At 43.3% G+C, this 15,675-nt stretch overlaps 3 protein-coding genes across 3 annotated transcripts; 2 read left to right on the top strand and 1 right to left on the bottom strand.

Annotated features, from left to right (window-relative positions):
* Nucleotides 1–3,250: 3,250 nt before the first annotated feature.
* Nucleotides 3,251–6,228, bottom strand: I206_100814 (uncharacterized protein; the record flags this gene model as incomplete). Its single annotated transcript, XM_070202281.1, has 7 exons — nt 3,251–4,342; nt 4,404–4,774; nt 4,835–4,977; nt 5,043–5,182; nt 5,264–5,896; nt 5,976–6,108; nt 6,170–6,228. The coding sequence occupies 7 exons, from the start codon at nt 6,226–6,228 to the stop codon at nt 3,251–3,253; spliced, it is 2,571 nt and encodes an 856-aa protein (XP_070058382.1).
* Nucleotides 6,229–6,674: 446 nt separating this feature from the next.
* I206_100813 (uncharacterized protein) lies at nt 6,675–12,340 on the top strand (the record flags this gene model as incomplete). Its single annotated transcript, XM_070202280.1, has 18 exons — nt 6,675–6,770; nt 6,835–6,984; nt 7,054–7,180; nt 7,237–7,327; nt 7,375–7,441; nt 7,500–7,621; nt 7,678–8,038; nt 8,090–9,236; nt 9,298–9,391; nt 9,451–9,866; nt 9,931–10,079; nt 10,144–10,193; nt 10,256–10,385; nt 10,444–10,779; nt 10,860–11,106; nt 11,172–11,440; nt 11,504–11,714; nt 11,787–12,340. 18 exons carry the CDS (start codon nt 6,675–6,677, stop codon nt 12,338–12,340), a joined length of 4,617 nt encoding a protein of 1,538 aa, XP_070058381.1.
* A 586-nt stretch (nt 12,341–12,926) lies between these two features.
* I206_100812 (uncharacterized protein) lies at nt 12,927–15,233 on the top strand (the record flags this gene model as incomplete). The annotated part of the gene is made up of 1 exon (XM_019152295.1): nt 12,927–15,233. One exon carries the CDS (start codon nt 12,927–12,929, stop codon nt 15,231–15,233), a length of 2,307 nt encoding a protein of 768 aa, XP_019014433.1.
* Nucleotides 15,234–15,675: the final 442 nt, after the last annotated feature.

Raw genomic sequence — 15,675 nt, 5'->3', positions numbered from 1 at the left:
AAGACAATAAAAGTTTCTTCGAAGAACAACAGGATATAAGGGGAGGTGTGGCCATCTCACAGAGACGATCACATGTTGGATCGACAAGAAGTGATTGCCTGAGGGTCAGAGACACTCACAATGATTTAGATACTATGTCCTTTTTGTCCGCTGCAGGGAGAGTCTGCTGCAAGGAGAATTTTCTCGGCGACCGATTCCTGAACGATACTCCCTCTTCATTCGCTGTTGTCTGTCTCAAGAAGCCCAGAGCGCTTTCCCTCTTGATCTCGCGTCAATTTGTTTATCAGGAGCCGAATAGGACTGAGTGGCACTTTCGACGTGTTCCAGGGTGTAGTCGATAGTAAACCTTAAACCTCAATCAGCACGTTTGTCATTGTTCTTGAAACATGATTTAGGGTTACAGCATATACAATAAGGGGGATGTCAAAAACGAAAGTGTTCTTACTAGAGTGTTGGTGAGACTGAATTGGCAGCGACTTGATGGACGGGATGTTGCCGGCGACAACGTATGCTACCGTATGCTGGGTCTTGTAGCTTGTCAATCGATGTCTTCGAAGAGAGATAGTCTAGCCGAGTATGGCTTTTGACCTAGCTCCGGAGCCAATTACAACCGCTCAAGTCTTCATAGAAAAGGGATCGTTCGATCGATTAAGAACAGAATCAGCTTTACCCCTGCATCTCCAAGATGTGGCGTCCAAATCTCCTCTGAAATGGATTGGTTACCGGCAAGTCCTGCTGACCAATTCGAAGGGAAGGGTGGAATGTAGAGTAGGGAATATCGATAGACCTACCCTCGAAACCTTTCCTACCTTGCGGCGCACCAGAGCTCCTGCTGAATTGAATGCAGTTTCGTTTGCTATTGGTTGAATACGGGCTTATACTCGGTCTTTCCTGAGTTTGAATTCGAATATATCTGGGCAATGAAAGGCGATTGACGATGTAGATACCGCCTTAAACCTCCAAGAAAAGTGTGAAGCTTGATAATTATGAACGATATCTAGTCGGTTGGACGTTATCCGCGTGAGGGAGGAATTTGCCGTCGGATTGGGTAGTAAATCAACACTGTTGACGGTGTTACCGAATATGATTGAGTGATGTAGGTAAGTTTTGTGATCCTCATTGGCGGTGCGGCGATTTATACTGAAAAGGAGGTACAGAATCAGCGTTCTGAATAACAAAACGACCCCTTTCCGATGTTCTGCCGCGTTAGAAGCCATCCATTCGTGATGATGTGATATCACCTATACAACTCAACTGGAGAAGTAGCAGCGAGGACCGAGACTGATACATAAAGGAGGCTATATATTAGAGATATCGAAGTCAAAAGAGAGCAAATGTAATCGGAACAATAAGGAGTAATATCGATAGGTGGAGAGATTACCACTCGCCAAGCTGAACGACTAGAAGGAGCGGAGAAGATGAAAAGATGATATAGTAGAATGAATGGATCGTTGAAACCCTTTTTATTCGGCTAAAAGTGGAGTGCTTGGGGCGCAATGACTACAAATTGACATTTGCCATCAAATCTGAAATTTCGCGAGAATGCAATTCGCGACTAAGATTTGATATCACAACACGGAGGACATATAGCTCACCTTAAGAAGATCCTGGACGTCTAGTACCTATGTAAATCGTTCAAATAGTAGGCGAAGAGTGTCGAGTATTCGTAGACGTCGATCACTTTTCGTTATATGTGAATGAGGGATAAGAACAGTTTATAATTCTGTGACAGAAGCTCCTCGATGTGATGTTTTTGCTGGAATAAATCCGATATCAACTGACAAATCAACTGAAATATCATTTGGGAGAGGAAAGGAAAGGTAAAAGGTAATTGATTAATGCGAAATAAAATTGCTGATGGTAGTCATGAACAATTTGGCTGTTTTATCAGTTTGTTTTTTCCAAACATGCTAATCAAAGGTACCCCCTTGTTTATCTCCGTTTTTCTACTTTTTTCTTGAAAGCATACGAGGGCGTTGGGTATTCAATCAAGCTCTTTAGATTATGAAATCTACTCCTAGTGAATAAGCTTGGCAAGCTAGTGAAGGATCAACAGTGAGGTTTTCCAAAAGTAGGGATCATCCCTTGAAGCGCAGTCGTCAAGTGTCAAGATAGATCAGAATAGACATTTGATCTTCATGATTAGAATTAGTATTTGCTTTAAACAAAACGGCAAGGGTAAGTAAGTGCGTCAAGTGAAATTGAAAACGGACAATTAACGGTAAGTGGATTGACCTGTTAACTCCCTTGGAGATGAGATTTCAGCATAATCCGACATTGTAATGCTGATTTGATGATAAAAAATGGTCACTCAACTTAGATTCCCTAAAAAGACAACGAACAATGCTTTTGAGGTATTTTCCGATCAATAGAAGGGTTGTGCAGGTATCATGTATCGAGCGGACACTATGTGCCTGATCTAACATGAGTTGGCAAGATGGCTACAAACACCCAACCGTCACAATTGATAATCTAATTATCATCGCCGAGGCCGGACATTTGATCGAGAATGTACGGAAAAGATCGGATAGATTTTCTTACTTACCAAAGGAAGTTTATCAAAAAAATACATCTTGGCATGTTAAGAACGTATTGAACAGGTTGTTACAAAAGGTATGTTGATTGTGTAATGATATCATACTCATTAGAAACATGCTGAATACAGTTGGTATCACGAACGGGCGGTGGCGTTTCTACAAGGTAATTCGAGAGATACAATAAATGATCAGATGTTTGAAAGATGCCCGTTTTCCACACAATATACCTGAATTACCCTTGATATAAAGGTATACTTTGCGGTTCACTTTTTGTAATACAAACTCAATTTTTACGATAAAAGTATATCGTAATCTCAGATTTAATGAACGACGTGTTCACTGGAATCAAGCTAAAGATCCAAAAATTCCATCTACTCTATGTCGAACCGAGCTAAAAGAGACCTGTGATTCCAGTGGAGAACCCTCTTGATGACTTGATTCCTTCTTTAGAATACGTCCGACCTTCCCTGGTTTCCAAAAGTCTTCATTCCAGATTTCCCCAAGGTCAATTTATATTTGCCTAGATCTCCCAATGCCGATTCCCGAGCCGCCTCAATTCACCCTGAATCTCAATTTTGTCTTCATACCGGAAACGGATAGTTTCAACCATCATTCATCTTTATAGTATGCATACAACATGTCTCACCCGTTCAGCTATGCACCACATGATCGTGCAGATACCTCTACTATACGATTCAGCAATACTGGATACTTCATCGAACACCTACGCCTAGCAGGGGATCTACGCCACCAGATCGTCTATCCTTCGTATCCCTGTTAGTGACCCCTAGTCCAGCTAGAGGATCTCCATTAACTCTGTCTCCATCGGTTGTCCTTTTGTTCGCGGATGGATCCTGTCGTTGAGATGAATTCACAGCTGTCGTCGTATATTGATTGATAGGCGAGGCTGATAGTGGTCTAGGAGGTAAAGGTGCAGTGTTTGGTTCGGTTGGAGTCCGGAATAAACCAGCCGAAGGTGTCGATCGAGCGGAAGATAAAGTCAGATTAGATTTATCAGGGTTTTGGATTGTCGAGGTGGGATTGCGTGGTAACACGGAAGAGGACGCGTCGTTGTTCAGTCTGAAAGAGGAAGTGGTCGTGGAGATGCTGGGAGAAGGGAAAGCAGGTTGAGTAGACATGATTGAATGAGAAGGCAAAGTAGGAGTAGTATTATCTTCAAATTCCAAAGTACCCTTCTCATTCTGTCCGACATCATTTGTTTGAGCATGATTATCGGTAAGAACAAGCGATTCTGCGGGATGATATGGCTCAGGATCAGGCGCAGGAGTACCGGCTCTAGAGCTTGATGTCTCCAATCCCCAGCCCCATTCTCTGACAATCTGGTCAGTCTCCTTTCCAGCAGCGTCCAACAAACCATCTTTGACTCTCTCTAAACCTTTCCAAGCGTTTTCTTTCTCTGATTCCCCTGTATCTCGTTCGATTGAGGGCTGGAGCGCTAATAACCATTCTGACATTGCTTTTCCCATTCCGACCATAGCTAACCTCAATTCCGCCATTTCAAGTTCCGCATCTTTGAGAGACTGTTCTGTGCCTATGCTATCAGCAGACGGACGACCTCCTATCTTAGGACGGATCGCTTGTTCTTGAGGTAACGCAGCAGCTTGTGGAACAGCCTGTGGCTGCTGAAAGTAGGTTGCAGACGGCGAAGTCAAGAATGATCTAGGCAAGGCTGCACTTGATGAGGGGATACTCGAAAATGAACCGTTCTCTTTAGAAGGAGTCCCGGGCGAGAAGGGTAGATTAGGTAGATACGAGTAAGCCGTGGCGGAGTCTGGGAGGTTTTTCTACGGATTTACGATCATCAGATACGAAGGATGACATGATTGGTAGAGGCAGGTGGCTCACCCTGAGATCAGCTACTGTAGTCATGAAAGCCTTATCCAAACCCGCAGCTTGAGCTCTCTCGAATAGGCCTTGTGCTAATCCACCCATTCCCGCTCTACCTCGACCGCCTCTAGCTGAGCCTCGATACGATATGCCACCACGTCCTCTTCTTGGCACAGGATGATCTTCGGCTACTCGATCCGAGGGATTCACTTTCACGCTCAGGAGATCTTGATTTTGCAATACCACTTCCACGCCGGCTGTAGGCGATATGTTATCCCGAAGGAACAGCGCCTGTGATAGTATCAGAGACGGTTCAAAAGGATATATTCCAGAAGGTGAAGGATAATGTAACAGCTGAGTGAGGAGAGTAGGGTAGTCGGCTTCTATCACTGCATTAGGCATAACGATGATTCAGCAGGACTCGGGACGTGTTCAAGCTTTCCGCTCACATTCGTTCCGTATGAGCAGGAGCATCGCAACACAAATGAAATCCATTATCCCTAATCCTGGATCCTCAGCGAATATACCATCCCATATTCGCATAGCTGACGGAAAGGGAATTTCTCGCGTGAAGATGAGCCGAATCCATCGTCTAATTGATCGTAAGGAATGGATTCAGCATTATATTTCGACCGCGTTCTCTGCCTGATCACTCACATTGCCCAGATTTGAGCTTCTACACCTTCCGTTTCTAGCCTCTCCCATAATTGCGGATCTATCCTCCTTAACAAGCTGGTATGTATATTGTTACATCTCGTTATTATCGGCGCTGGAGGGGCATTCGGAGTCCTACTCTTCTGCTCCTGATCAATTAGCTCACCGCTTTGTCCGCATTTCAAAGCAATGAAGCTAGGTGGTAGTCTTGAAAAGATGCTTACAATAGGACCTTCTTCGGCTCTCCACTCATAGAACTCCTTGGCACCTTTCATGATAGCCTGGAAGAGTTGAAACGAATCATGCTCGACAAAATTCCTATCTAAAGTATCCCACATAGCCTCCGTCTGCATGTCATTTTCTATTCTATCCTCACTCGATAGACTGTCTCGATCAACAGCTAAGAAACAACAAGCTAACAATTCGTGCATACCTTGTCTATATCCTACATCTGGATTGAGGATTGAAAACAGAAATAATGAGGTAACGAGAGATTTTCGTACTCTTTCAAGTTGAAAGTAAGGTATATCTGGGAAAGTTCTTTCTACATCTTGCGAAATTGTTGATCTTAGATCAACATAAGCAAACCAAGTCTTCCAAGGTGATGAGCTGTCTAGTGATAATGGATCCCATCCGTCACCTTGAGCCGAATGAGATCCACTGACTTGAGCTGATCGTGATGAAGAAGATGAGGTCGGAGCTAAATGTGTTTCTGAGCCTGTACAATCGGATGCCCAACGTCCATCTGGTGCTATTAGGTATCGTCTTCTTAGAGAGTTGTAGGCTTCTCGAGCAATTGAAACAGATCCGGAGAACAGATTGGGTGAAGATGGCGGTGGTAGCAGATTGTGGTAAAGCTATGTGCAGAGCAACGATCAGTCATGATCACCATGGACCCCGGCCTTGGCGAAGACACAATAAAGGGCTAGCACTTACTCGCCAGTATACTGACCGCAGAATTATCCCTCCATCGGCTGCTGCTTCTCCCAGACCGTTCTTCGTGAGAGCAGTCGCTTTGAGTCGACTCGGGGATATAAGAGGGTCCGAGAAGATGCCTTTCCACGTCAATCTACAGGTAGGTCAGCCGAAAGCCGATGTGTAGAACCTTCTCATGGATATTGTTGGCTTACTGGATCTCGGCTATTGATGGACGTGGAAAGACCACCTCCTCCCTGATTGCTTCAGCCATTACCGCCTTGACGTACCGAAGTTGGCTTCGAGTGTGGCCGTGTTATGGGGTTGATGCCGACCAATTGCGTATCCGTGCTTTGGAGCTAACTTGTTGAACATTGAAAAGGATTGAAGTGATCTTCTAACTAGTTGATCATTTGATGATGAAACCAGTTACGTCAGAATTACGCGTTTTGAGTTATCCTTACCAGGTAATGCTAATCGGATAGGGTTTTCACAATTAGCGGAATCAGACTGATATTACGATAATTTTGTACTGATGGTGTTTCCGGCTTATTGACACCGGATGTTTTCCTTGAATGCAAAGATGACGAAGAACAGCGCGATTGAACATCATTCTTGCATTGCCTGTCTTTTATACTTGTAGACTACGATTTGCAAAAGTTGACTGATCTCTGTCAGCCAACACTGAGTATATCTCACATTGCGCTCTCAGACGTCCAGATGCCACTTCGACTCCGTCAGGCAGTGGCTGGACGACCGAATGCACTTTCGACGAGAAATGTAGGCGGAATTGTACTGAATGAAAAGGGTTACATTGTACGCCTTTCTTTTGAGCTTGACATCACGAACAACGTCAAGATAGCTGATTTGGTATGTTCAGATCTACCCATCTGGATCAAATGTCGTCCTTACGACTCCTGAAGGAGATTTGTCGGATACATTACCTTTTTGGGCCTCATTACACCACCGTGCGACTACTTCCACTCCAGGTAATGTGCGAGGCGTCTGCTGTAGTCAAGTCGAGAACATAGTGAGCTTCCCCTTGTCGAACGCTGATCTACATGAGTCTGTAGCTAAGCCTCAATTACTTCTCAAACAGATTGTAGCATGGTCTGAATCTCATGTGGTCCTTTGGCAACATTCCTCGACGAAGAAAGCTGGAAGCTGGAATAATCATTCGACAGTCCTGGCTTCAAGTGCTATAACCAGTCTCGACTACATTTCAGGTGAGCGGTCCACCTAACTCCGTATCTTGTAGAACATGAACTGAGGTTTCAAGCAGGAACTTTGGTTCTCGGTACCCAGAATGGCATAGAATACTGGCGTATGGACCCACAAGCTGAGGTGGTAGTCTGGGACAGGCTTTGGGCGAGGTGAGTTCCATGTTTCCTCTATACAAATTCAAGCTAAGCTGCAGCAGGCCATATCCTACACCTTCGGATATACATATCTCGCCCGCATCAGGTCATATAGCTTGGTATACAAAAGTGAGTATTGCCGATCACTGCTGGAAGCGTTAGCCATGGCCTGAACTTCGGTCTCTAGGGTCAGAAATCGGCATACGTTCTGGGAACAGATCGGAAAAATCAAGCTGTAGGTATGGCACAGGAAATCAGGCATCCAAGAGAAATAAGCTGGATAGGATGGAGAAAACCTTCAATTGGAAGGTGAGTCGCTTTCATCAATGAACACTTAAGCCAGTCAGCTAAAACTCTTTGATCAGTGTTGACTCTCACTTATACACCATTACCACAAACTCAGTCTTCCGAATCTACTCGCCTGTTCTGGACGATCCATCGTGGTTTCAGCTTCTCTCTTCCCTTGACCATAAAGCCTTCTCGAAATCGGCGAAACTAGACACGGGGAAGGGCAAAGAGCCTCAATCAAATCAATTCGGCGCAATGTGGGTCTGGGATGCTGAGATACTGAGAGAAGCTGTCAAAGGGGACTTGACAAGGATCAGGGAGAAGCAGATTGAGGTCCCGGTGAACGCTGTTAAGCTGTTGCAGGGACTAGAATCGGAAGAGAACGATATCATAGCTTGGATAAGCGAAAACGGAGAAATAGTATTACGGTCTATCGTAGTGAGTATCTTTGTACCTAAGATAGGCCTAATGGAGACTGATTGTGCGTAGAACATGGAACGAAAACCACCCACTTTGTTAAAAACGCTACCGCTTTCAGTCTCCACGCTCCCTATCCTATCAGCCTCTTCCTCATTATCAAGCGCACAGTTGCTGTACATTCCTGGGCCTTCGGCGGCCCTACATGCCTTACTACCCCCTACAGAGGAGCGCCCTACGGCCACATCTCATCGGATATCATTGATCAAATTGCTCTCTTCGAAACAGGCTGCCATCATTACAGAATCCGCATCCACTACACTCACCGAGACCGGTCGAGTGCAGCTCAGCAATCCCATTGAAAAATTTGCTCGAACACCGAATGGTCGAGGCCTCCTCGCAATATGCGAAAATGGGGAAATTGGAACATGGTATAAACAGCAACTTAGTCTGAAACCTGCGAAATGGCATCTTGGCCCACGAACGTTGATAGGCAGGGGGCATTGGACCGCTCCGACCGTACCTAGCGAAGCTGCACTCTTCGCCAAAGGTCGAGCCATAGTCTTATGTACTAGGTCATCCGATGGTCATCCTATCATTACACTGCAACACCTAGATTCGAACGCTTCCGAGCCTCGAGAACCATTAATGTTGCCGCATTTCAATCCGAAGAAAGACGATCATGTCGAGATGTTGTTGGCAGTATCGGATATCGATGATGGGTACAGTGGAGGGAATAGGCGAACCCAAAGAGCGATAATCACTGCTGCAACACGAAATGGGGAAGCCTGGGTATGGAGAGTCATTTCAAGAATTACGCCTAAAGAAGGCGATCTCGAGACCCAACCTGAAATTCAACTTGTGTCTCATTACAGATTACCCTTGGATGACTTACATGAAGAAGTCATACCGAAGATGATCCTCCCTGTCGACCCGATGGGATGGCATCAATCTGTGATAGACTGGACAACAGATACCCCATTGCAGGATTTAATTTTGACTATCTCAAGCGACGGTGACTTGGAGTTCTGGACACCTAGAATAGGTGGCCATTTAGCTGGTCAACAACTGGATGAGAAAGTCAAGTACGGTGATATCGCTTGCGAGAACCGTGAGGTTGAGAAAGGAGATGAAGCATGGATCAAAACAGGGACGGTCAAGACGGGAAGACAGAATATTCTAATGGCTAGATGTAGTTCGAGGAAAAAAACCGTTCTCGGTAAGTTGTCAATCTGATATCAGGCTCCGCTTATGAAGTTGGCTGATCTTTTTCGATCAAGTATGCGAATTGGAAGATGGAAGACACGAAATGACTATCTGGGACTCGAAAGTCAGCGAATTCTCAACCGGGTTAGAATTAACTCACATCTTTGAGTAAGTGCGATCGGTTCGTTTAATTGTCAAGTGAAGATGCTAACAACTTCACGCTGCAGGCAAGGAGATATCATTCTAGATCTGGATTGGACAACCACTTCAGATTTACAATCAGTCTTAGCAGTAGGTTTTGCTCACAAGGTAGTTTTGGTATGCGAACAACGGATGTCTTACATTGAAACGACACCTGGATGGGCACCGTTTTTAACCATCGACATGGAACGTTATACACCCGTACCAATTAGCGATTCCATCTGGCTCGCAGGTGGTGCTTTAGCCGTAGGAACAGGTAATCAGATTTACCTCTTTAGTAGATTCCTTGGTGGAGACACACCTTCACCTTCTCCTGCCGGATCAGTCAAGAGTGTCGCACTGGATGAAGAAGAGCCGGAAGATATCTTTCAATTAATCGCTCATAGAAATGGCCCATTAGTTGATTATCATCCTATCCAGCTTGGACAATGCCTCTTATGGGGTAAGCAGTTGTGTTATTCCACATGTGAGATGTTACTTATGCCTGTCTGCGTCTATCAATCCAGATAAAGCAGATCTTGTGAAAGGCATTCTGCTCGATCTACTGAAAAGCTACAAAAAGTGTGAGGAAGATGGGAAGGAACGTATCAGGTTCTCTAGATTGGATCCATCGGAGTTTTACTCGAAGAGGAAAAGAGCTAAAGCTGTCAAAGTTGTAAGTGTCTTTCGCTAAAATGCTGTCAAGTTCATGGTCCAATACTCACCGATCGGTTGCACAGAATTCGAACAAGTATGATGGTCTATTTGATTCCTTTCAACCTCCTCAAGAGTATGTCCACGCCCTATATAAAATATGCGCTGCGGTATCCTGCTAAGACTGCAACTTTCTAGTGATGAAGATGACGAATTTACGGATCGAGCTGTATCTGAGCTGGTGGATCGGTTAAATGGAAATATCGCTTTTCCGTTGTCAACTCCCGAGAAATCATTTCTGGCTACAATCGCTCAAGCGACTCTAGAGGTGAGTTGCCTATCTAGTCGAAACTGTTGATACGACAGGCTGACTCTGAAATGGCAAGGCTGAACAGCAAAGAAGATCATTGGATTTATGCGGAATGCGTTATTTGTATTCATTAAGGATGTTTGCGAATTGGGATAGGTTATCTTCAATATCAAATACACCCATATCAGCTTCCACGTCCACCTTCCCCAATCACAACATGCTAGGTGCAGATCACAAAGAAGAAAAGAGGAATAATCATTTCTCCTTCAGAAACATTGTATGGGCAACTCATAGTGAATCTCATGAATTACTCTTATCGGCTTCTAAGCAGATGTGTAAAGATGGGAAACTGCTCTGGAAAGATGCAAGGAGGATGGGAATCTTCTTGTGGTTAAAACCTGGTGAAACATTTGTACGTCTTTGTCATTTTGTCATTATCTGTCACTATCATTTGTGATGTGTAGAGTCAAGCTAATGATCATGCTGATATAGAAATCACAATTAGAAGATATAGCTAGAAATCGATTTATGCAAGATGAAGATCGTGATCCAACATCATGTTCACTTATTTTTTTCGCTTTGGGTAAAAAGAAAGTTGTACATGGTTTATGGAGACAAGCGCCTAGTCATAAAGAACAAACACTAATGTTGAAATTCCTGGCGAATGATTTCGAGCTTGACAGATGGAAAACTGCTGCTTTGAAGAATGCTTATGCCCTATTGAGTAAGCAAAGATATGGTGAGTTCCGTTGTTTTTACTCAGAAAAAGATAGCCGTTGAATGTTGACTGCTGCTACAATTCAGAATATGCTGCTGCATTCTTCATGCTTGGTGGGGCACCCAAAGACGCCATCAATGTCTGTTTACGACATCTCAATGATTGGCAGCTGGCTGTAGCCCTTGCTCGTATCGTAGAAAATCAAGAACAAGATGGTAAATCGATTGGGCCGCTCCTGAGATGGATTTTACAAGACACTGTATTGCCCATAGCATTCAAGGGAGGTCATCGGTGGCTGGCAAGTTGGGCGTTCTGGACATTAGGCAGAAGGGATCTGTCGGTTAAGATCCTGATTGTGAGCTCTTGTGTCCGATTCTATTGTCTGGTTAAGCACAGAGCTGACGGTCGAGTGGCTCAGTCCCCTATGAATGACATCGCGCTCGACTTTGCTTCTGATCCCGATCATCCACTAGAAGTAGGAAATCCAGATAATGACGATCCTTCCTTACTACTTATGTTCCAACATTTGAAATCGAAATCACTCCAGACTGCTAAAGGAACAAACGAAGTTTCAACCAAGTTGGAATACGATTTTGTCTTACACAACGCCAGAGTGTTCTTCAGAATGGGTGAGTGGAACGTTATATTGGGATTAAGTTACAGTATGATCTATCAGCTAACCTAGTTCAATGTTGCATTAGGTTGCCATAATCTTGCACTCGATTTACTTCGGTCCTGGTCATTCGAAAGACCGTTCTTCCCTTCACGTACAAAGCAAATCACAAGAACCCAAAGTATCGCTCCCGCTACACCTTCATCAATACCCTCACCATCCGTCAGCTTATCAACCATATCGACTTCACCTATAAGCGCAAGACCAACAATAAGCGGATTGAACAATTTGACTTCATCATATATCGGCCATAACAGGAGACCTTCTTTCATGCTCACCAGTGAGAAAAGAAGAGAATCACTATTCATGGATATTGATGTTTTAGCTGAAAGTAGTAATGTTACTTCGGAAACTCAAACTCCTATTGAATCGAACGCTCATACACCGGATGGCGCTTCAACGCCAGAGGAAGTAATCACAAATGGTCACACAATACATGAAGAGACAAACGAGAGTGATAGGGCAGACAAGGAAATTGAAGAAATCAAGAGTCCTCCTAAGAAGATTGGTAATTTGATGAAAGAGTTAAAGCAGGATGTACAACAAGGTGGAATGGAATTCAACATGGACAATTTCTTCTAGGGAGTGGATATCAAACAAGTGTAGGCATCGAATAGTAAATGTATCATTCAACTTAGCATAATCGTACAACATATCATATCGCATCCTATGCATAGTGTAGCATCGGTTAATGCTAGATATATTTTGGTGAGCTCGGTCATACTCCCTCCTTAGCTCGGAGATCTACCAGGAACGAAGGATGATTAAATGATGTGGTTTACGTAATTATGCTGGAATATACTGGATGATTCTAGGATACTCGATGACACGCACTCGCGTCTTCTTAACCTTTCTTGAGCATTCTTGTCATTTCCATCCTTTTCTATATTGTCATTACTCATCCTTTTCGGTCAGTCACCGAATAACACTGACTCATCTTGTATGAAACGTTTGAACAATTACAAAGCGTCAACAAAGGTTTGAAAAGGTATAAAGAGTATTGATATTTTATTTGTTTACTAATTATTCTTTTTTTCTCTCATCGATAAATATCATCTAACTTTTGACTTATATTACTCACAAGTCATACTTATATCATCAAACAAATAACACTCTTCACATAGATTTTCATCTCTAGACAAACCCATAACACTTAATATCATTCACAATGTTCCCTCACTCATATCACTCTTATACACACGGTTACCCTACCCAAAGAAGAGGATTTGCCACTCAACCTTCACCAGCATATCATCATCCTGCTTCATACTTACATCAATCTTCGCCACCTACACCATTGTTTGACTCTTACGAACAATCTCATGATCTTTCGATTGACGAAGAAGAACAAGCTGCTTTAGCTCATTTAAGATCTATTCAACGAAGAAAAGAACAAGCTGCCGCTGCTGCTACCGCTGCAGCAAGGGAACAAGCATTGAGACAAGCTGCAGCTGCTAGAGAATTAGCTACTATTCAAGCTAGAGAAGCAAGAGAGCAAGCTTTAAGAGAAGCTGCTGTAGCTAGACAAGTTGAGCAAGCTAGAAGAAAAGCTTACCTTGATGCAGTTGAAAGGAGAAGAAATGAATATCTTCAAGCTCAATTAATCGCTCAAGCACAAGCTCAAGCTCAAGCTCAAGCTCAAAGACAGGCTGTTCTTGAAACTAGACGACAAGCTGAAATAAACGAAGCTGGAAGAAGATGTCAAGCTAGATGTCAAAGAAGGTTAGTTAAAACTTCTGAATGTCCTCGCACATCTTGCTATTGTCATACACCTCTTCATATCGAGCAAGACAAAACTCATACTGATTCTTGCGGATGTGATAGATCTGTCCCTGTCCCTGCACCTACAGCTTCTACACCCAGACATGAACTTCAAGATCTAAACAATTTGTTTGGTTCCTTATTTGGGTTCCAACTCGTACCTGATACGCAAAACGATGAAGCTGCTGCTCCTGCTCCTGTTCCTGCTTCTAACGGCGAAACAACTTCTCAAACCAAAACCGCTCCCACCGAAACGGTAGCGGAGAAACCTAGAGTCGAGGTCGAGGAAGCCGCTCCTTCCACATCAGCTACTCCTGCTCCTGCCCCTCCTGCTGAAAAGAAGGAGAAGGACTTCCCTGAAGATATAAACAATCTTCTTTCCCAATTCCTTGGACTTCGAGTCGACCCTCTCTCTGGATCTGATTCTTCATCGGTTGTAAAGGCAAAGGGTCACGGTATTCCCGAAGGACTGAACGAACTTCTCGGTCAATTCGGCTTAGTCTTTGAACCTGACTCTGAGAGCAAAGAAGACGAAAAGAATGAAGAATCCGCTCAAGCTCCTGCTGTAACCACTGAAACCAAGCAGGAAATCCCTAAAGCTGCTCCTGCCGAATCCTCATCATCCCAACCGGCAGAATCGTCCACTTCCACTTCCAAACCTGAATCTCAGAAAGAAGTTCCGCCATTCACATCACTTCTCGGCGAATTCGCCGATGTCAACCCATTCTTACGAGATTTACTTGGTAATTTTGAACATGCTTTAACCGATGAATGGAAGAAGAAGGGTCAACAAGCTCGAGGAAGAGGATGTGCTAGATCTTGTGAAAAGAAGGATAAAGGAAAAGGTAGAGCAGAGGGCGAAAGGAAAGAAGTACCTAAATCTTCGGAAATTCCTACTCCTGCTCCAGCCGTCCCAACTTCTACACCTTCTATCTCTCAATCAAACGAGACTACCGACTGTTCCGCATCCGTCGCTGCTCTCGATTCAATTGAATCTCAACTTTCTTCACTCAAATCAAACTTCACTTTCCCATCTAAACTCGCTTTTGCTCATTCTGAAGGTTCTTCAGCTCCACCTTTATTATTCAACAAAACCAATTCAACTTATCATACTCAAGCCAATGCCTATTTGCAACTACTCCTCAAAGCTGATGGGATTACTAGTAATGGTGATAAATCAATTAGACAAAGAAGAAAAGACTTAGTCAGACTTGTCGAACAAGAAATTGAAAAACTTGAAAATCAAAGAGATGAACTTTGGAAAGAGGTTAAAGAAAAAAGAGAAAATGGTGTAGAATCTGAACCTGAAGAAGATGAAGAGAGATCTTGGTCAGGAAGTGAAACCACATCTGTTAACGGTGATCACGAATCTGAAAATCTTGAACAAAAAGTAGAAGTTGAACATGTTGAAAATGCCAAAAAAGAGGAAGAAGAACAACATAAATCATACGCTGATGTAGCTAAGGCAGATGAAATTGAAGCTCAACCTATCAATGAAACTGTAAAAAATGTTGAGAATGTTCAAGATGAGCCTGAGGGATATACAATCTCAGTCACTTTTCCTCCTGAAGAGGCTCAACAAGAGCAGAAGGAAGAAAAAGTCGAAGAAGAAAAAAAGGAAAAAGTAGTTGAAGAGGATAGAAAGTCTGATAAATCAGCTAAAGTTGAAGATGAGAAAGATGAAGCTAAAGAAGAAGGATATGAATTATTATAATGATCTTTTTGTACCGTGTCTCTCTTGATTTATTCATATATTCCATTTTGATCTGCATATAGCATATCGTATGTAGACTTTCATAGCATTTGTAGTGGATTTTTAAACATGCAAATAAACGTTACATGTAAATCTTTACTGAAGCATTTCTGCATTTGCTACCTACACATTCTGGTCATTAATCCATTTCTGACAGATTAGTGTCGATACGTTCGGAGTCAAATGTGCAACGCGTTACAGGTACAATTGGCATGAAATGTAAAATTAATGCATTGATTGATTGATCGATCGGTCGGATCATTAATGATACAATTAAACCGAATACTCATTCAGTCTATGATTTTGCGACTCTCTTCTTGATGAAACTGCTATGCCGTCTGTTATGCCGTGGAATTTGTTTGAATACACATGGGTCTTGATTCTTGGAGCGAGTTTAATGCAA

Source organism: Kwoniella pini, chromosome 1, assembly GCF_000512605.2.
Source record: "Kwoniella pini CBS 10737 chromosome 1, complete sequence".
NCBI classification, from domain to species: domain Eukaryota; kingdom Fungi; phylum Basidiomycota; class Tremellomycetes; order Tremellales; family Cryptococcaceae; genus Kwoniella; species Kwoniella pini.
This window is presented reverse-complemented; position numbering and strand designations above follow the sequence as displayed.